General features: G+C 45.3%; 1 protein-coding gene across 1 annotated transcript in view; it reads left to right on the top strand.

Moving 5' to 3' along the window:
- Window positions 1-18,403, top strand: part of LOC126482056 (carboxypeptidase B-like) — a 139,546-nt gene that overhangs the window by 43,318 nt on the left and 77,825 nt on the right. Inside the window, exon 2 of the mRNA XM_050106032.1 lies at window positions 5,705-5,917. Within this exon, the coding sequence (XP_049961989.1) occupies window positions 5,705-5,917 (213 nt within the window). The remainder of the gene's footprint in view (window positions 1-5,704; window positions 5,918-18,403) is intronic.

Below are 18,403 nucleotides of genomic sequence, written 5' to 3'. Positions count from 1 at the left end.
AATTTAACGACACTAAACGTCGCAGAAAAAATGAAATTTAACTTAACTTCGGTTGAGTTTAGGGGATAAAGATAGATGAATACGTAACTATGCTTTATATTACATCTGGCGCCCCAAAGAAACCGGTATAGGCATGCGTGTTCAAATGCAGAGTTATGTAAACAGGTAGAATACGGCGCTGCGGTCGGCAATGCCTTTATAAGACAAAGGTCTTTAAAAATGGTTCAAATGGCTCTGAGCACTATGGGACTTAACATCTATGGTCATCAGTCCCCTAGAATTTAGAACTACTTAAACCTAACTAACCTAAGGACATCACACAGCACCCAGTCATCACGAGACAGAGAAAATCCCTGACCCCGCCGGGAATCGAACGACAAAGGTCTGGCGCAGTTGTTATACAGATTACTGCTGCTACATTGTCAGGTTATCAAGATTTAAGTGAGTTTGAACGTGGTGTTATAGTCGGCGCACGAGAGATGGTACACAGCATGGTGTTATAGTCGGCGCACGAGAGATGGTACACAGCATCTCCGAGGTAGCGATGAAGTGAGGGATTTCCCGTACGACCATTTATGAGTGTACCGTGAATATCAGGAATCCGTTGAAACATCAAATCTCCGACATCGCTGCGGCCGCAAAAAGATCCTACAACAATGGGACCATCGACGACTGAAGATAATCGTTCAACGTGACACAAGTGCAGCCGTTCCACAAATTGCTGTAGATTTCAATGTTGAGCCATCAGCAAGTGTCAGCGTGCTAACCATTCAACGAACCATCATCGATATGGGCTTTCGGAGCAGGAGGCCCCTCGTGTACCTTGACGACTGCACGACACGAAGCTTTACGCCTCGCCTGGGCCCGTCAACACCGACATTGGACTATTGATGACTGGCAACATGTTGCCTGGTTGGACGAGTCTCGTTTAAAATTGTATCGAGCGGATGGACGTGCACGGGTATGCAGACAACCTCATGAACCCATGGTCCATGCGTGTCAGCAGAGGACTGTTCAAGCTGCAGAGGCTCTGTAATGGTGTGGGGCACGTGCAGTTGGAGTGATGTGGGACTCCTGATACGTCTAGATACGACTCTGACAGTTGACACGTACGTAAGCATCCTCTCTGATTACCTACATCCATTCATGTCCATTGTGCATTCCGACGGACTTGCACAATTCCAGCACGACAATGCAACACCACACAGAGTGGCTCCAGGAACACTCTTCTGAGGTTAAACACTTTCGCTGCCCACCAAACTCTCCAGACATGCTCATTATTGAGCATACGTCTGGGATACCTTGTAACGTGCTGTTCAGAAGAGATCCCCACCCCCGTCGTATTCTTACGTATTTATGGACAACGCTGCAGGAGTTATGGTGTCAGTTCCCTCCAGCATTACTTCAGACATTACTTGAGTCCCCGGGTTGCTATGTGTTTACACTTTCTTCCCCCCTTCACTTTCATCGGTGAAATCGCATATCCTTTTATCTTCGTCCTCAGACAGCTTACGAAGTATTTGAAGTGTAGCTTCATCATGTATATGGTCCCTGTTCCCTGAAAAGCGAAAGGGAGCAACTACGTAATTATGTGCATTGCACTTATGTCAATATGCAGCGACGGTTCGCGCAAACAACGGTGAAATTAAAGGGAGATACGACAAAGTAAATACATACTTGATCGACCGCGCGCGGTACGGATCACCGCTTGTGCGTTTACACTTGCAGTACTCGGGAGGGGGATGGGGGTGGGAAGGGCGAACCTAGGAATTCATATAAACAGAAAGTGAGGGGACTAAGGACTATCACTAAAGGTTAAAGCTATTCCAGACCACGGCGCAAGGTGAAACAAAGAGGGGATTGTAGAAACGCATTCTGCTCAAGAAGAGCATCTCGGTTTCCGGGAAAAGCCAGACGTCAGACTAGCAAATCTTCAAGTGAAATAAGGAAGGAACAGCATAGGAAAGGAATGTGCCAATATTAGATTTCCGTCCCTCTGTTGCCCTTATGAGCCATGTACTAAGCCATGGACCTTGCCGAGGTGGGGTAGCTTGCGTGCCTCTACGACAGAGAGCCGTACCGTAAGCACAACCACAGCGGAGGTGTGGCCAGGGTAACTCACTGGCACCTGATGGCAGACATCAGCCTATTCACTAGTTGCAGCGCAACCGTCTGGATTTGGCTTTGTAACATTAGTCAACACGGCCTTGCTATGTCGGTACTGCGAACGCCTGAAAACAAAGAAAAATTACAGCTGTTATTTTCCCCGAGGGCGTGCAGCCTCTTGGCTTAATGATAAGTGCATCTTCCTGGGTAAAATATTCCGCGGGTACAAATAGCCATTCATTTCGATCTCCGGGCGGTGACTGCTCAGTAAGAGGTTGTCATCAGGGAAAACCAAATTGGCCTTGTACTGGTCGGAGCATCGAATGTTAAATCACTTGATTGGGTAGATAGGTTAGAGAATTTAAAAAGCGAAGAAGGATTCTGGTCAGGCGATTGTAGGATTATAAATACTTAATCAAATTAGGATAATTCATGGTTAGAACTGTTAATGAATAAAAAATAGAAATGTGGGTGAGTTACTGCGAACAGCATAGTAAACGCAAGACAGACACGAAACCAATACCCACTACAATACAATAGTGCAAATTTATGTGCCTTCGCAGATGATGAAGATATTTAAAAAAATATGAAGTGAGATAAAAGGACTTATTCAGTTTCTTAAAGAAGAATTGTGATGAGTGATTGGAAGTCGACAATGGAATAGGAGAGGAAAAATAGAAAAAGAACGTAGGTTGGAGTTGAGGAATGAAAGGCCGAATCGTCTTACAGCATTTTGCACAGAGCATAATTTAATTATTACGAATGCTTGATTTATGAATCATAAAAGAAAGTTTTATGCGTGGAAGACGCTTGGTGGCGCCGGAAGGTTTAAGATGATTATGTTTTGTTAAGACAGAGGTCTTAAACTGCAAAATGTTTCCAGGGGCAGATGTGGACCCTGACCACAATTTATTGGCTATGAACTGCAGGTTTAAAGTGAAGAAGTTTCAAAAAGCAGTTAATGAGATGGGACTCAGATAAATTGAAAGACTTAGAGCTGGTTGAGAGATTCAGAGGAAGTATTATGTTACAACTGACTGAAGGAGTGGAAATAAATACAACAGAAGACGAATGGGTAGCTTTGAGAAATGAAATAGTGAAGGCAGCAAAGGAACAATTAGGCAATAAGAGAATGCGAGTAGAAATCCTTGGATAACTTATGAGATATTGAATCTAACTGAGGAAAGGAGAAAATTTGAAAAATTGAGCAAATAATGCAGGCCAAAGGAGAATACAGACATCTAAAAACTGACCAGGAAAGGCAAGAGAACTAATGAAAGTCTATAGAAGAATGTGTGACAGTCGGAAAGTTACAGAGACCTTTAGAGAAAAAAAGTAGGAGCCACGTAAATATCAAAAGTCGAGTCAGTACTAAGCCAAGAAGGGAAAGTCAAAATGTGGAAGAAATATATATATAAGTTGTATGCGTGAGACATGCACTGAAGAGCCAGAGAAACTGGTACACCCACTTAATCTCGTGTGGGGCCCCCGCGAGCACACAGAAGTGCCGCAGCACGACGTGGCATGGACTCGACTAATGTCTGAAGTAGTGCTGGAGCGGACTGACACCATGAATCCTGCATCGCTGTCCATAAATCCTGCTGGAATTGCCCAAGTCCGTCGGAGTGCACAATGGACATGAATGAATGCAGGAGATCAGACAGGATGCTTACGTACGTGTCACCTGTTGCAGTCATACTAGACATATCAGAGGGTCCGTTACCACCCCAACTGCACACGCCCCACACTATTACAGAGCCTCCTCCAGCTTTAACAGTCCCCTGCTGACATGCAGGATCCATGGATTCATGAGGCTGTTTCCATACCCGTACACGTCCAGAATCTGAAAAGGGACTCGTCCAACCAGACAACATTTTTCCAGTCATTAACAGTCCAATGTCGATGTTGACGATCCCAAGTGAGGCGTAAGATTGTGTCGTACACGAGTGTGCCTTCGGCTCCGAAAGCCAATATCGACGATATTTCAAATGGTTCAAGAGGCTCTGAGTACTATGGGACTTAACATCTGAGGTCATCAGACCCCTAGAACTTAGAACTACTTAAACCTAACTAACGTAAGGACATCACACACGTACATACCCGAGGCAGGATCCGAACCTGAGACCGTAGCGGTCGCGCGGTTCCAGACTGAAGCACCTAGAACCGCTCGGCCACAACGGCCGGCGAAGATGTTTCGTTGAATGGTCCGCACGCTAACACTTGTTGATGGCCCAGCATTCAAATCTGCAGAAATTTGCGGAAGCGTCGCATTTCTGTCACGTTGAACGATTCTCTTCAGTTGTCGTTTGTTCCGTTCTTGCAGGATCTTTTTTCGGCTGCGGTGATGTCAGAGATTTGATGGTTTACCAGATTTCTGATATTCACGGTACACTCGTGAAATGGTCGTACGAGAAATTCCCCACTTCATCGCTACCTTGGAGATGCTGTGTCCCATCGCTCGTGCGCCGACTGTAACACCACGTTCAAACTCAACCGATGGAACAATTCCGCCAGACACTTGTTGTTTTATACAGGCGTTGCCGACCGCAGCTCCGTATTCTTCCTGTTTACATATACCTGTGTTTGAATACGCATGCTATACCAGTTTCTTAGGCGCTTCAGTGTATAAGGGACAGTCAAATGAAAAAAGGAACACCCACCATAATACACTGCCCGCGCTACAGGTGGCCCTACTGTTGTTACGTTTCGATACTGTCACCGCTGTGATGGGGGAACGGCACGCAGTTGTTTTGTTATGACCGTTGTTGGCGGAGTGCTCTAATGTGTTCATTTAGCGGCCATAGTGTTGTACAGCTAGCGCCTAAGATTCAACTCCCCCTCAGACAGCTGTGTAGCAGACGTGGCCCGATTCCTCGGCCGCTCGCTACTCGGACTCCATCGGTAAACATGGAAACAAGTTCCTCGGTCGCTCGACCACAATCGGACGAAGTCTACGTTTCAGCGATATGGCTGGGAAACGATCCAACACCTCCATATGGGCCGGATCTTTCACCGTGTGATTTTCACATCTTTGGCGACCTGAAGAAAGGCATGCCTGGACGTCGGTTTCAGTCGGTCGAGGAAATGCGAGAGTGGATGCGGTTGTGTATCCGTCAGCGGCCGATCGCTCTCTACGAAAAAGGAACTGATCGTCTCGTCTCCCAGTAGGATGAATGTGTTAAGGTGTGTGGTGATACCGATCCGAACTTTCTTTTCAAAAATCTGTAATTACTTCTCCCCGTGGTGCACACCGCACCGTTACGTTGCAGCCGCGGAAAGAGCGTTAGCGAACTGCATTAGGGACGATGTTCTCCAAGTAATAACAGAGGAATTTTTCTCTGATTCCCCTGATCTATGTTTGTCCCCATTGTCTCTATTTCTTGCTTAAGTGGTCAGTGTAAACACTGATATTTCCCCTTCAATTACTGCACGATCTGTAATACACTACCCGATCAAAAGTATCCGCACCCTTGTTGGTAGAAATTTATATGAGGCGCGTCCTGCCTTCGCTTTTATGACGGCTTGAACTCTCCCGGGGTCACTTTCAGTGACGTGTCTGAACGTCTGTGAAGGAACGTGGCATGTGGTGTGTTGGCAGGTACCTGCTGGTGCGCACAGCGCCCGTGGAGGACGCTGCCCGCCTGGCCGCGGTATCAGCCCTGGACTCCGTCCGTGGCGTCCTGGTGTTGTCCATGCCGTCGCCGCAGCGTGGCGCTGTCATCGCCGTGGCGCCCCACTCAGCAGAAGACGTCAGGGTCCGCCTGAACGCTGCCGGCGTCACGTACACAGTCGAAACCGACGACCTCGAACAGTGAGTAGTGCCTCATCTTGCCATGTGCTCGCGCCACAAGCGCCCTGCAAGCAGTATGCGGCGATACGGCGCGCAGTGGAGTATTTGTACTTAAATCCAAAATTACTTCTGATAGTTTTAAACGTGTAAAGCACTCCCGTACACTTTTAATTTAATTGTAATTGTAAATACCCCAAAATTACTTCATTGCTAACCTTAGAGAGACCCCAAAATTTTCGTAAAAGATCAGTTGATCTGTAGCAGCAGCAACAGCACTGACAGCCTTAATGTAATCGCGGCTCAGAGCGAAAGGTTTCGCCTTGTGTACACCAGGCAGCAGGACTTAAGACTGAAAATATCGACCAAGTTCATCTTTGTACAACAATTCCATTATTATCTCCCTTCTTCTTAGCATTATTATACCATCTTTAACGATTGAATCATGGTTATGTTAAATACTTCGTTTCCTTATTTTTTATTAAAATACTGATAATTGATTGAAAAGATCGCTAAATTTGAATAAATAAAGCTTCATAGGATTACATGAGTCATAAAGATCACATATTTTGTTCAAAAGTCGTTTGTAATCGAAATACATACGAATTTTTTGATAAGATAAATACAAACACTGTTGTTGTTGTTGTTGTGGTCTTCAGTCCTGAGACTGGTTTGATGCAGCTCTCCATGCTACTCTATCCTGTGCAAGCTTTTCATCTCCCAGTACCTACTGCAACCTACATCCTTCTGAATCTGCTTAGTGTATTCATCTCTTGGTCTCCCTCTACGATTTTTACCCTCCACGCTGCCCTCCAATACTAAATTGGTGATCCCTTGATGCCTCAGAACATGTCCTACCAACCGATCCCTTCTTTTGGTCAAGTTGCGCCACAAACTTCTCTTCTCCCCAATCCTATTCAATACTTCCTCATTAGTTATGTGCTCTACCCATCTAATCTTCAGCATTCTTCTGTAGCACCACATTTCGAAAGCTTCTATTCTCTTCTTGTCCAAACTATTTATCGTCCATGTTTCACTTCCATACATGGCTACACTCCATACAAATACTTTCAGAAATGCCTTCCTGACACTTAAATCTATACTCGATGTTAACAAATTTCTCTTCTTCAGAAACGCTTTCCTTGCCATTGCCAGTCAACATTTTATATCCTCTCTACTTCGACCATCAACAGTTATTTTGCTCCCCAAATAGCAAAACTCCTTTACTACTTTAAGTGTCTCATTTCCTATTCTAATTCCCTCAGCATCACCCGACTTAATTAGACTACATTCCATTATCCTTGTTTTGCTTTTGTTGATGTTCATCTTATATCCTCCTTTCAAGACGCTATCCATTCCATTCAACTGCTCTTCCAAGTCCTTTGCTGTCTCTGCCAGAATTAGAATGTCATCGGCGAACCTCAAAGTTTTTATTTCTTCTCCATGAATTTTAATACCTACTCCAAATTTTTCTTTTGTTTCCTTTACTGCCTGCTCAATATACAGATTGAATAACATCGGGGAGAGGCTACAACCCTGCCTCACTCCCTTCCCAATCACTGCTTCCCTTTCATGCCCCTCGACTCTGCCATCCGGTTTCTGTACAAATTGTAAATAGCCTTTCGCTCCCTGTATTTTAGCCCTGCCACCTTCATAATTTGAAAGAGAGTATTCCAGTCAACATTGTCAAAAGCTTTCTCTAAGTCTACAAATGCTAGAAATGTAGGTTTGCCTTTCCTTAATCTTTCTTCTAAGATAAGTCGTAAGGTCAATATTGCCTCACGTGTTCCAACATTTCTGCGGAATCCAAGCTGATCTTCCCCGAGGTCCGCTTCTACCAGTTTTTCCATTCGTCTGTAAAGAATTCGTGTTAGTATTTTGCAGCTGTGACATAATAAACTGATAGTTCGGTAATTTTCACATCTGTCAACACCTGCTTTCTTTGGGATTGGAATTATTATATTCTTCTTGAAGTCTGAGGGTATTTTGCCTGTTTCATACATCTTGCTCACCAGATGGTAGAGTTTTGTCAGGACTGGCTCTCCCAAGGCCGTCAGTAGTTCCAATGGAATGTTGTCTACTCCGGGGGCCTTGTTTCGACTCAGGTCTTTCAGTGCACTGACAAACTCTTCACGTAGTATCATATTTCCCATTTCATCTTCATCTACGTCCTCTTCCATTTCCATAATATTGTCCTCAAGTACATCGCCCTTGTATAGATCCTCTATATACTCCTTCCACCTTTCTGCTTTCCCTTCTTTGCTTAGAACTGGGTTTCCATCTGAGCTCTTGATATTCATACAAGTCGTTCTCTTATCTCCAAAGGTCTCTTTAATTTTCCTGTAGGCAGTATCTATCTTACCCCTAGTGAGATAGGCCTCTACATCCTTACATTTGTCCTCTAGCCATCCCTGCTTAGCCATTTTGCACTTCCTGTCGATCTCATTTTTGAGACGTTTGTATTCCTTTTTGCCTGCTTCATTTACTGCATTTTTATATTTTCTCTTTTCATCAATTAAATTCAATATTTCTTCTGTTACCCAAGGATTTCTACTAGCCCTCGTCTTTTTACCTACTTGATCCTCTGCTGCCTTCGCTACTTCATCCCTCAAAGCTACCCATTCTTCTTCTACTGTATTTCTTTCCCCCATTCCTGTCAATTGTTCCCTTATGCTCTCCCTGAAACTCTGTACAACGTCTGGTTTAGTCAGTTTATCCAGGTCCCATCTCCTTAAATTCCCACCTTTTTGCAGTTTCTTCAGTTTTAATCTACAGGTCATAACCAATAGATTGTGGTCAGAGTCCACATCTGCCCCTGGAAATGTCTTACAATTTAAAACCTGGTTCCTAAATCTCTGTCTTACCATTATATAATCTATCTGATACCTTTTAGTATCTCCAGGGTTCTTCCATGTATACAACCTTCTTTCATGATTCTTAAACCAAGTGTTAGCTATGATTATGTAACACTATATAACTTTTTTATAAATCTTATATTTATGTAGGGAAAATCTGAGGATTTTTTTATCTTTGCAACTGGCTCTCAGTACTGTACCAATTATGACTATACTTTAGCATAGGTCTGACAAGCCCTGACACAGATTCAAACTCGCTAAGAAAATGACAGACGAACTAAAATATTGTGTAGTAATATTTTCAATGTAGTTACTGTGTTCAAATTTAAGTAATTAGATTAGCCCATAGTTTAAAGAAAAGCTGTTACATTTTGATCTGATTCAGTTTAAAACAATCATTTAATGAAGCCACAAAGTAATTAGAATGAAGCTGATACCTTAATCAAGAAAAATGTTCCCTGGCAGAAAAAGATCTTCTTCATCTGTTGTTAGGGGTTAAAAGACATACCTCAGGCCCCTGAAAATTGAATTATGAACCCAGTAGTTGGTCAGTTACTTTTCCGTGACTTGCAACAATCGTTCAGTAAACTAAAAGTTTTAGAACAATTGTTCAAATGTGTGTGAAATCTTATGGGACTTAACTGCTAAGGTAATCAGTCCCTAAGCTTACACACTACCTATCACACACACCCATTCCCGAGGGAGGACTCGAACCAGCCGCACAGTCCATGACTGCAGCGCCCTCAGACCGCTCGGCAAATCCCGCGCGGCGAAAAGTTATACAGTTTTGGCCAGAATTTAGGTACAAATATTCCTGTGCGGCGTCTATACTCTGTTCATCGATAAGGCCCCCGTTGACAATTAAACAATTTGTCAAACTTCGTATATGTCAGAGTATTTTACAATAAGCCACTTTTATTTGACGAATTTGTGGAATAAAGACGGTTTGATTTGTTTAAGAGAGATTTGGGTTGACGGCTGACAAAAAAGATTGACCGTTTAAGGCCACCGTAAACGATCAAACTTTTTTGTCAGGTTCGGTGTTTGCTTTCCATAGGTTCGTCAAACAATTGCAGAGACGTACAAACCGAGTCTGTCAAAATAAACCACTCGCACTGTGTAGTTACCATATCGCGAAGTACAATATTTTAACCAAGTATTGTTGGTTACCAGCACAGACGACGAATTTCATTCAGTATTTTACCGCAGTGTATAAAGAAAAAGAAAATGAGGCGCTGGTCTAGGGAATTATTGCAAGTGAGAGATAAATATTCCCACGAAAATCTGCTAAATGAAATATTGGGCACAGAAATTAATGATTCCATGAGTTTCCCCCGAATGGACAAACAAAGATTTAATAACTTGTTACAGTTATTTCGTCTCTCGTACGAAAAATGACTCTGTTTCACGAAAATCTATTCCAGTTTGTTGCAGGGGACGCAGCGACCTTGGTTATTACCGTACAATAAAACCGCAAATCTCGAGTATTATTTGATATATTGACTAGTTTTCTTAACAGACGTGAGCATCCTGATTTCTGTGAAAATTACGGTACATAACAGCAACATCAGATAAAGTTACTTGCTAAAATTCGGTTTACTACAAGGTGCGTTCAATAAGTAATGCAACACATTTTTTTCTCGATCAATTTCGGTTGAAAAAAGGCGGAATTTGCTGTGGGACATCGTGGCTCCTATCATCATCATCAGTTATCTGCTATATTAGCAGGTCCTTTGCCTCTCCATTTTTTGCGATCCATTGCTTGCTTCTTAAGGCTGCTGTATGTTGTACCGTCCATCATGTCATCCAGTATCTGGAATCTCTTCCTTCCTCGCTTCCTTTTTCCTTCTACATAACCTTCTAAAACTGTTTTTATCAGTCCGTCATTCTTTCTTATAGATTCTTAAGCTCCTATAGCTTCACATAGTTCAAAGAAGTGGCGGTGCTATTCGTAGCCTTCAAAATGGCGTCTATAACGAAAGTGCGTTCCAGACGGAGAGCTGTCACTGAGTTTCTTTTGGTGGAAAACCAGTGTACAGCGAATATTAATAGGTCCCTGCAGAATGTCTACGGAGACCTGACAGTGAACAAAGGCGCGGTGAATCGTTGGACGAGGTGTCTGACATCATCGCAACAAGGTCGCTCAGACCTGTCCGATCTCTTGCGTGCTGGCAGGCTACACACAGCTATGACACCTGCATTGTTGGAACATGGGACACTCTCACTCCAGGCGATCGACGGATCTCAATCAAATATCTCGCTGCACAACAGGACTTTTCTGTTGGTAGTGCAGACACATTGTTGTCGAACATCGAACAGGCGATGAAACATGGGTCACCACTTCGAACCGAAAACAAAACGACACCACACCACACCACGTCTCCTCCGAAGAAAAAGTTCAAAACTGCATCCTCAGTCCGTAAAATCATGACGACGGTCTTCTCAGACTCTGAAAGGGTTATTCCGTTTGATCTCCTCCCTCAATGTACAACGATCAACTCTAATGAGTGCTGTGATACCCTCAGGAAATTGAAGAAACGACTTCACCGTGTTCAACAATGCAAACTTGTCCTTTTCCGTGACAACGTAAGGCCTCACACAAGTCTGTGCACCCGAGTGGAGCTCACAAAACTTCATGGGACTATTCTTCCTACAGCCCAGATCTTGTACCTTCCTACTTACATGTGTTTGGCCCAATAAAGGACGCACCGCGCGGGAGGCAGTACATGGCAGTGGACGATGGGGAGGTTATTGAGGCAGCAAGATTGATTGATTGATTGAGAGGTGTTATGGGACTAAACGGCGAGTTCATCAGTTCCGCGATTCCAGAGTTACTCATGGAGGAGAGAGGGACCGCTAAAAGTGGACGGATCAAATCAGGGAAGTCAAACTATAAAACGAGGGGGATAAGAAACACACAGTAGAAGGCATAAAAGGGTAGACGAATACTAAAACATGGCAAAAAAGAGCAGTCTTTCCATGCGGGAGTGGTCATGAGGTCAGAGATCGAGAAAACATAAAGAGAGGCCCAACCACAACCACCCTGCCCCTGCTCCAGGAGTAAAGCAAAACCTAATATCTGGAAATATAAACCGCTTTGTCGGAGGAAACTGAGGACCAATTCAACCATCCGTGAATAGTCTGCTAATATTAAAATTAAAGACTCTGGAAGACGACCCGCCAGGTTAGTTGAGGGTGCTAATGCGCTGCTTCCTGGACTCGGATAGGCGCGCTGCCCCCCGATTGAATCTGCCTGGCGGATTACCGACGAGGGCCGGTGTGCCAATCACACTGGATGTTGTTTTTAGGCGGTTATCCACATCCCACTAGGTGAATACTGACCTGGTCCCCATGTCTTGCCTCAGTTACACGACTCGCAGACATTTGAAAACGTTCACACTAGTTCATGACTTACACTAGATGCAGGCAGCTGGGGTACACTGATTCCATCCCGGGGGTTATGGGGTGGCGACAGGAAGGGCATCCGGCCACCCTCTGCCACTAATATCGCCAAATCCATAGTTACAGGGCCGACCCGACATTGAAGTGGGATAAGGCCCAAGGAAATGATGATGAAGGACTCTGGAAAACTATACTCAGTACCAAAAGAAGGGGACATTCACAATATATGGGATACTGTCAGTCTGGCTCCACAGCCCCATTGTGTGGGTGGCTCGTTGTGCAGAAGGAAACAATGGGTGAGTCTGGTACGACCAATGTGTAGACAGCATAAGACAATGTAGTCCTTCCGAGAGGAATGGAAGGGAGAACGCCAAACCACAGCAGTCTCCATGATTGTGCAGAGTTTATTACTGGGAGCAGTAGCGCACCAGATGTCATTTCAGTTTTGGGCAAAGAGAGCTCTGACGTAGATTTGCATATCAGCAGCTAGAATCATGAAAGGGAATGGGGAGGGTAAGTAACAGCTTCTCTTGCCAAACGGTCAGTCAGTTCATTCCCTGGGATACCCACATGACTTGGGAACCAGAGAAAGACAAGTGAGTAGGCGACACAACCAAGGGCAGAGAGACGGCCATGGATAGCAGAGACCAAAGGATGACTAGAGTAGCATCAGTCGATTGCCTGCAAGCTGCCATTGAGTTAGTACATATTAAAACACTGTGGAGGAAGGCTTCAGTAAAAAATTGGAGGGCCCTATTAATGGCTAACAGCTCTGCTGTGAACACACTGCATGATCCTGGCAATAAATGGTGTTCTAAGTCAGTAGCAGACGTGAATGCGTATCCTGCATTATCTAACGTCTTAGAACCATCAGTGTAGAAGATGGTAGCACCTTGGATCTCTTCAAGGATGAAACGTACAAGAGGCCAGAAGACCATAGGGGCGACAGAGACCTTATGACTTTAGAACAGATCGGTTCTAATCCGTGGTCTAGGCATCATCCAAGGAGGTGTGTGCGAGGAAATACACAGGGTGCATTCCAGTGAGTGGAGATGGAGATCCCGACAGAGGGAAGTGAGGCCCATTCCAACCAGCAATCCAACCCATGGGCAGTGATCGGGAGGGAGACATCCCTCGTTTCCAAAGAGGACAGGGTACATGGGATGGTCAGAGAATCTGTGAATGGCGATTGTGTAAGAAACCAGTTGGCTTCATCGTAATTGTAGAGGGGGAATCCCTACTTCTGTGAGGAGACTGTGAATGGGACTAGTGTGAAAGTCACCAACAGCCAGACACACCTGACAATGGTGAACAGGTGAAAGTATTTTCAGAGTGGAAGGAGCCGCTGAACCATAAACCTGACTACCATAATCTAGTCTGGGCAAGACCAGAGCATGGTAAAGATGGAGTAGAATTGCACAGTCAGCACCCAAAGATGTGTGGGCCGTGAGGCAGAGAGCATTAAGCTTCTGCATGCATGTAGTCGTCAGGTAGTCAATATGGGGTAGCCACATCAGCTTTTTTTCAAAAATAGGCCCAAGAAACGGGACTGTGCTACAACATCTAGCAGCAGCTCGCCTAAATAAAGTTCGGGACCGGGGTGTACCGTGGGTCGACGACAACAACGCATAAACCGCGTTTTGGAAGGAAAAAACTGGAAGCCATGGGAGACAGCTCACGCAGAGGCCCGTCAGATGGCGCCTTGGAGTCGGTGCTCAGCAGATGCTACTGAGTGGGAGCGGCACCAGATGCAAAAATCAACATACAATGCCGGGGTAACCAGCGGCCCAACAGCTGTTAGAAGTCCACTGATGGCTACGAGGAAGAGTGTGACACTTAATACAGAACCCTGTGGGATTCCATTATCATGAATGTGAGGGGTGCTGAGTGAAGTGATAACTTGAAGCCGGAAGAGCCAGTGGGATAAAAACTCGCAGATAAAAAGCAGAAGGGGACCGCGAAAGCCTCAGTCGTGTAGGGTAGCTTGAATGTTGTATGCTTTATGTAGGTCAAAGAAGACTGCAACCATTTGCTGGCGGCTAGTAAAAGCCTGTCGGATTCCAGTTTCCAGTCTGAGTAAATGGTCAATTGGAGATCATCCTTCCCAGAAGCCACATTGATACGTGGACAAAAGGCCCCAAATTCGAGTAACGCACATAATCGGAAGCTAACCATCCTCTCAAGTAGTTTACAAAGTATGTTCTTCAGGCTAATCGAGAGGTAGTTGTCGAGAGACGTTGGGTTCTTCCAAGGCTTAAGGAAGGGGGTAACTATACTGTTTCGCCATTGCGAGGGGAAGGCACCCATGAGCTGAATGCGGCTGAAGACCCTGAGTAGATGTTGCCTCTGCATAACGGGCAAGTGTTGGATCATCTGGTTGTGGCGCCGTGTCAGGTGAAGAGGAAAGAGCCTGCAAGAATTCCCATTCAGTGAAGGGTTCATTATAGGGTTCAGCTTGGTGAGGGCTGAAACAGAGGGGAGGTCTGTTCAATCGGCGCTTCTGCCGGAGAAAGGTAGTGGGATAGGAAGAGGACGCTGATGCTGTCACAAAATGTGTCACGAGGTGTTCTGCAGGGACCAATGGATCAGTCACAGGGCACCTTGGAGGACAAGGTCCGGGACAGTTGACTGTCACTGGTGGCTCAGGCTACAGAGCTTGGACCAAATCTGTGTTGAAGTTGCATACGTCCCGAGGAAGGAAACATAGTGCTCCCAGCATTCCTTTTTACTCTGTTTATAAGGTAACGAGCCTTATCACGGAGACACTTAAAAGCGAAGTTGGTCTGCGATGAATGTCTTTTTAAATCACTGCAGTGCCTGTCGGGGGTCCTGGACAGCGACTCCAATGTCCTTGGTCCATCACGGTACCGGTCGACTATGAGGGGGATCTGTGGATAGGGCGACAGCAGTGCCAGAGGCATGAAGAATAGTGGCAGAGATGTCCTGCACGACCGCATCAATGCAATTCGAGAGAAAGGTGTCGAAGTGCACAGCAGACGTATATAAAGGCCAATTGTCCCTGTGGAATGCCCACCGTGGGGGTCTGTCTGCGTGGCGGCGTCAGGGGAATGATGGAATCACCGGAAAGTAGTCACTGTCACAAAGATCATCATGGGATGACCAATGTAGGGAAATCACGAGAGCAGGGGAGGAGATCATGAGATCGATAGCTGTAAAGGTGCCATGAATGGCACTGAAGTAGGTAGGGGAACAGTCATTGAGGAGACACAAATCAAACTCTGTAATAAGTTGGTCAATTAGAAGATCCCTACCCGTGAAAGTGACACTCCCCCATTGAAGTCTCCAAGGAAAAGATATGCAGGCGGGAGTTGCTGTGTTGAGGTAGGCAGTTCAACGTCAGAAAATGGCCTACCTGGAGGGAGGTAGGCATTGCAAACAGCGATTGGCAGAGTCTTTTGCACTTTAACCACGATTGCTTCCAGGTTGGTTGGAAGGGGAATCCAGTCACTAGTAACACTGGCGCGAACCAAAGTGCAGACCCCTCCAGACGCTATCCCAGTGCCGGCACAATTTCGAGAGAACGCCCAATAATCACAAAATATTGGAGTGTGATTATCACGGAAGTGCATTTCTTGAAGAGCAAGACAGAATGTATTTCCGGTAGGTGTCGATAACATCCGTTGCAATTCCACTGGATTATCGCGTGTAGAGAGTGCAGGTGAGACTTAAAGAAGCTGAGGGGAGGTCAAGTCACTCTGTCAGTGGTCGTCACCGACGAGGATGGGGTGACATCCATAGAAGCAGGGTCTGATTTGAGATGAGTAGGAGGAGGCGGAGCCCCTAGGAAGCTGGGGAAGCCTCGTCCTTTGACTTGCGCTGCTTCTTCTCGCTCAGAGAGAGGGAGGAGGCTTTAACAGTAAGGGAATAGGTGGCAGCGATGTCGGGATTGGACAGAGAGTGAATGGCTTCGGGGCCCTCGGAGCATTGTATCCCCCTCAAATGCCACTATGAAAGCGCCAGTGTCTACACAGTGGTCCTTAGGGCCTCTATGGACACGCTGGATGAAATGAACGCCACATCGATCTAGATTAGCCCTAAGTTCATCATCCAACTGGAGGAGAAAGTCTCCACGGAAAATTATACCCTGTGTCATATTGAGTGACTTGTGAGGAGCGATACCCACAGGGATGTCTCCTAAACAGTTGCAGGCACAGAGGGAGGCCGACTGAGTGGCAGAAGTTGTTGTAAGGAGAGAGGCAAATCTTATCTTGCCCTCAATAAGTTCCACAAAGAAAAGTGGTTTGGTGGTGGCAAGAGTCTCCGTGTCAGTCCTGGTACAGACCAGGAACTGTGGAAAGGGTTTGGCCACAAGCTGGTGAGCCTGACACTCCTCCCAGGGGGTAGCTGAATAGGGTAAGGCCAGGAAGGCAGAAACAGGAACTGAGACAGAACTAGCTCGAGGAAGAGACGCGGCTGCACAAGTGTGGACAGAGAGTTTAACACGTTTCACGTGCTAAACGTCCGCCTTGGTATCACCCATTCCGAACATGGGTGCCACCCAGCCACAGCAACAGCCACCTGGCGGGACGGCCATTGCTGGGAATTCCGATGCCCCGAAAAGAAGGGCAACCACTCCTAGGCTTGCACGAGGTGTTCACAGACTGGGTATCAGCAGTGTGATTCCTGTGGTGTCAGGAAGCTCGACCAGATGGGTACATAACAGCCCAACGACACAGGCTGGCTACCGAGCTGGTGACCTAGCAAGGAGGCAAAAGGGCTATGACAGGCAGGGTGGGGAAGGGGGGAAAAGGGAGAGGAGGAGGAGGGGAAGAGGAATCCACATCAAAGGCGGGTTCTTCCCAATCTGGCTCACACTACAGATTTCAAATTTAGAGATGGAAGTCAAGCTCTTGAGGGGGACCAAAAAAGGATAGCCAAAAAGTGGAGGAAAAGCAACCAACCAAAACCACAAGATGAAGCGAAGTCAGGAGGATAGATGAGCCGACGTAAAGAAGAACATCAAGTGAGGGAAAGGAAGGGGCAAAGGGAAAGGAACAAGGACAGGGAAGGACAAGGAAGGGGACGATAAAACAGCCCTGGAAAAGAATGAAAGCTGCAATAGATCGGGGAACCCTGTGTGCCACAGATGTACAGACAAAAGAGCTGTTGGTCCCCTGGGGGAGGGGAGGGGGGGAGGGGAGGGGGGGGTGGCAGCAAGAAGTTGACTCCGACATCGACCAGTAGAGTGGTAACACGTGGATATACACGCCCTCCCAGTAAGGTGGCGTAAGGCTGTTGCACTGGATGGAGATTATGTTGAAAAATAGTATTTTGTAACGAAAGAGTGGGGAGTAATATATTGTACTGGAATCCTGAATAAAACCCACCTGCTCTTAGAAAAGTATGTTTTGCATTACTTATTGAACATCACTCATAAATTTAAGCTCATAGTCGTTATGCTGATGGCAACAGGTTAAAAGTTTAAAGAGCTGTACAGCATACTATAAGGTTTATTATAAGCTCACTACCGTGTTTTATTCTATTTGTATATCCAACGACGTTCACAATGGTGTATTTGTGATCGCTAAGACCTCATAACGTATTTTAATAATTGTACTAGCTCGTATATTTACTTTTTTAGTCCAGAATGAACGTGAATCATAGGAAGAATGGAAGCGTCAAACGTTCTAACTGCCAAATCTCACATTTGTCAAGAGAAAGAAAAAATGGTATACCTCTTTTTGAACATAACTTACTTGCTTCCAAAAATTGGAAAGGCACTATGATACCACAGAATTTTGCTGCTCACGTTATCAGTACAAAAAACGAGACAAATTAGAAAATAAATAATCAATTAAGGAAGTTTTAAGTTCCGGACAGGGGAACTAGCCATTAAGAAATAGTAAGTTTCAGGTGTCATTCATACTGAGTCAATACTTTTGCTTGTAATAATACTAGTACAGAAATACAGCAGTAATGCTTTAACTAACAGAACTGTAGTCAACAAAATTCCATTTCTCATCTCTCTTAAATTTTTTTTGAGAGAATAACAATGTAAATTCAAGGGAAGAAATCTCTCAGTATTAACTTCCGTTTCTTCCACAGCTCCATTCTTGGTATCATATGTTGCAAAGTTTACTGTAGAACTCCCTATGCTGTTGACGAAGAAATGGCAACATTGTCAACAGGCTCTTCTGTATGGGAACTGATAAACATGGCTGGTCTTTCAGATGAAGTACACTATAACATTCATCAGCCATGCTCTTTCCTCTTTTGAATACATTGACGTTTT

Source organism: Schistocerca serialis, chromosome 5, assembly GCF_023864345.2.
Source record: "Schistocerca serialis cubense isolate TAMUIC-IGC-003099 chromosome 5, iqSchSeri2.2, whole genome shotgun sequence".
NCBI lineage: Eukaryota > Metazoa > Arthropoda > Insecta > Orthoptera > Acrididae > Schistocerca > Schistocerca serialis.
The sequence above is the reverse complement of the archived record's forward strand: the minus strand, read 5'-3'. Positions and strand labels throughout refer to the sequence as shown.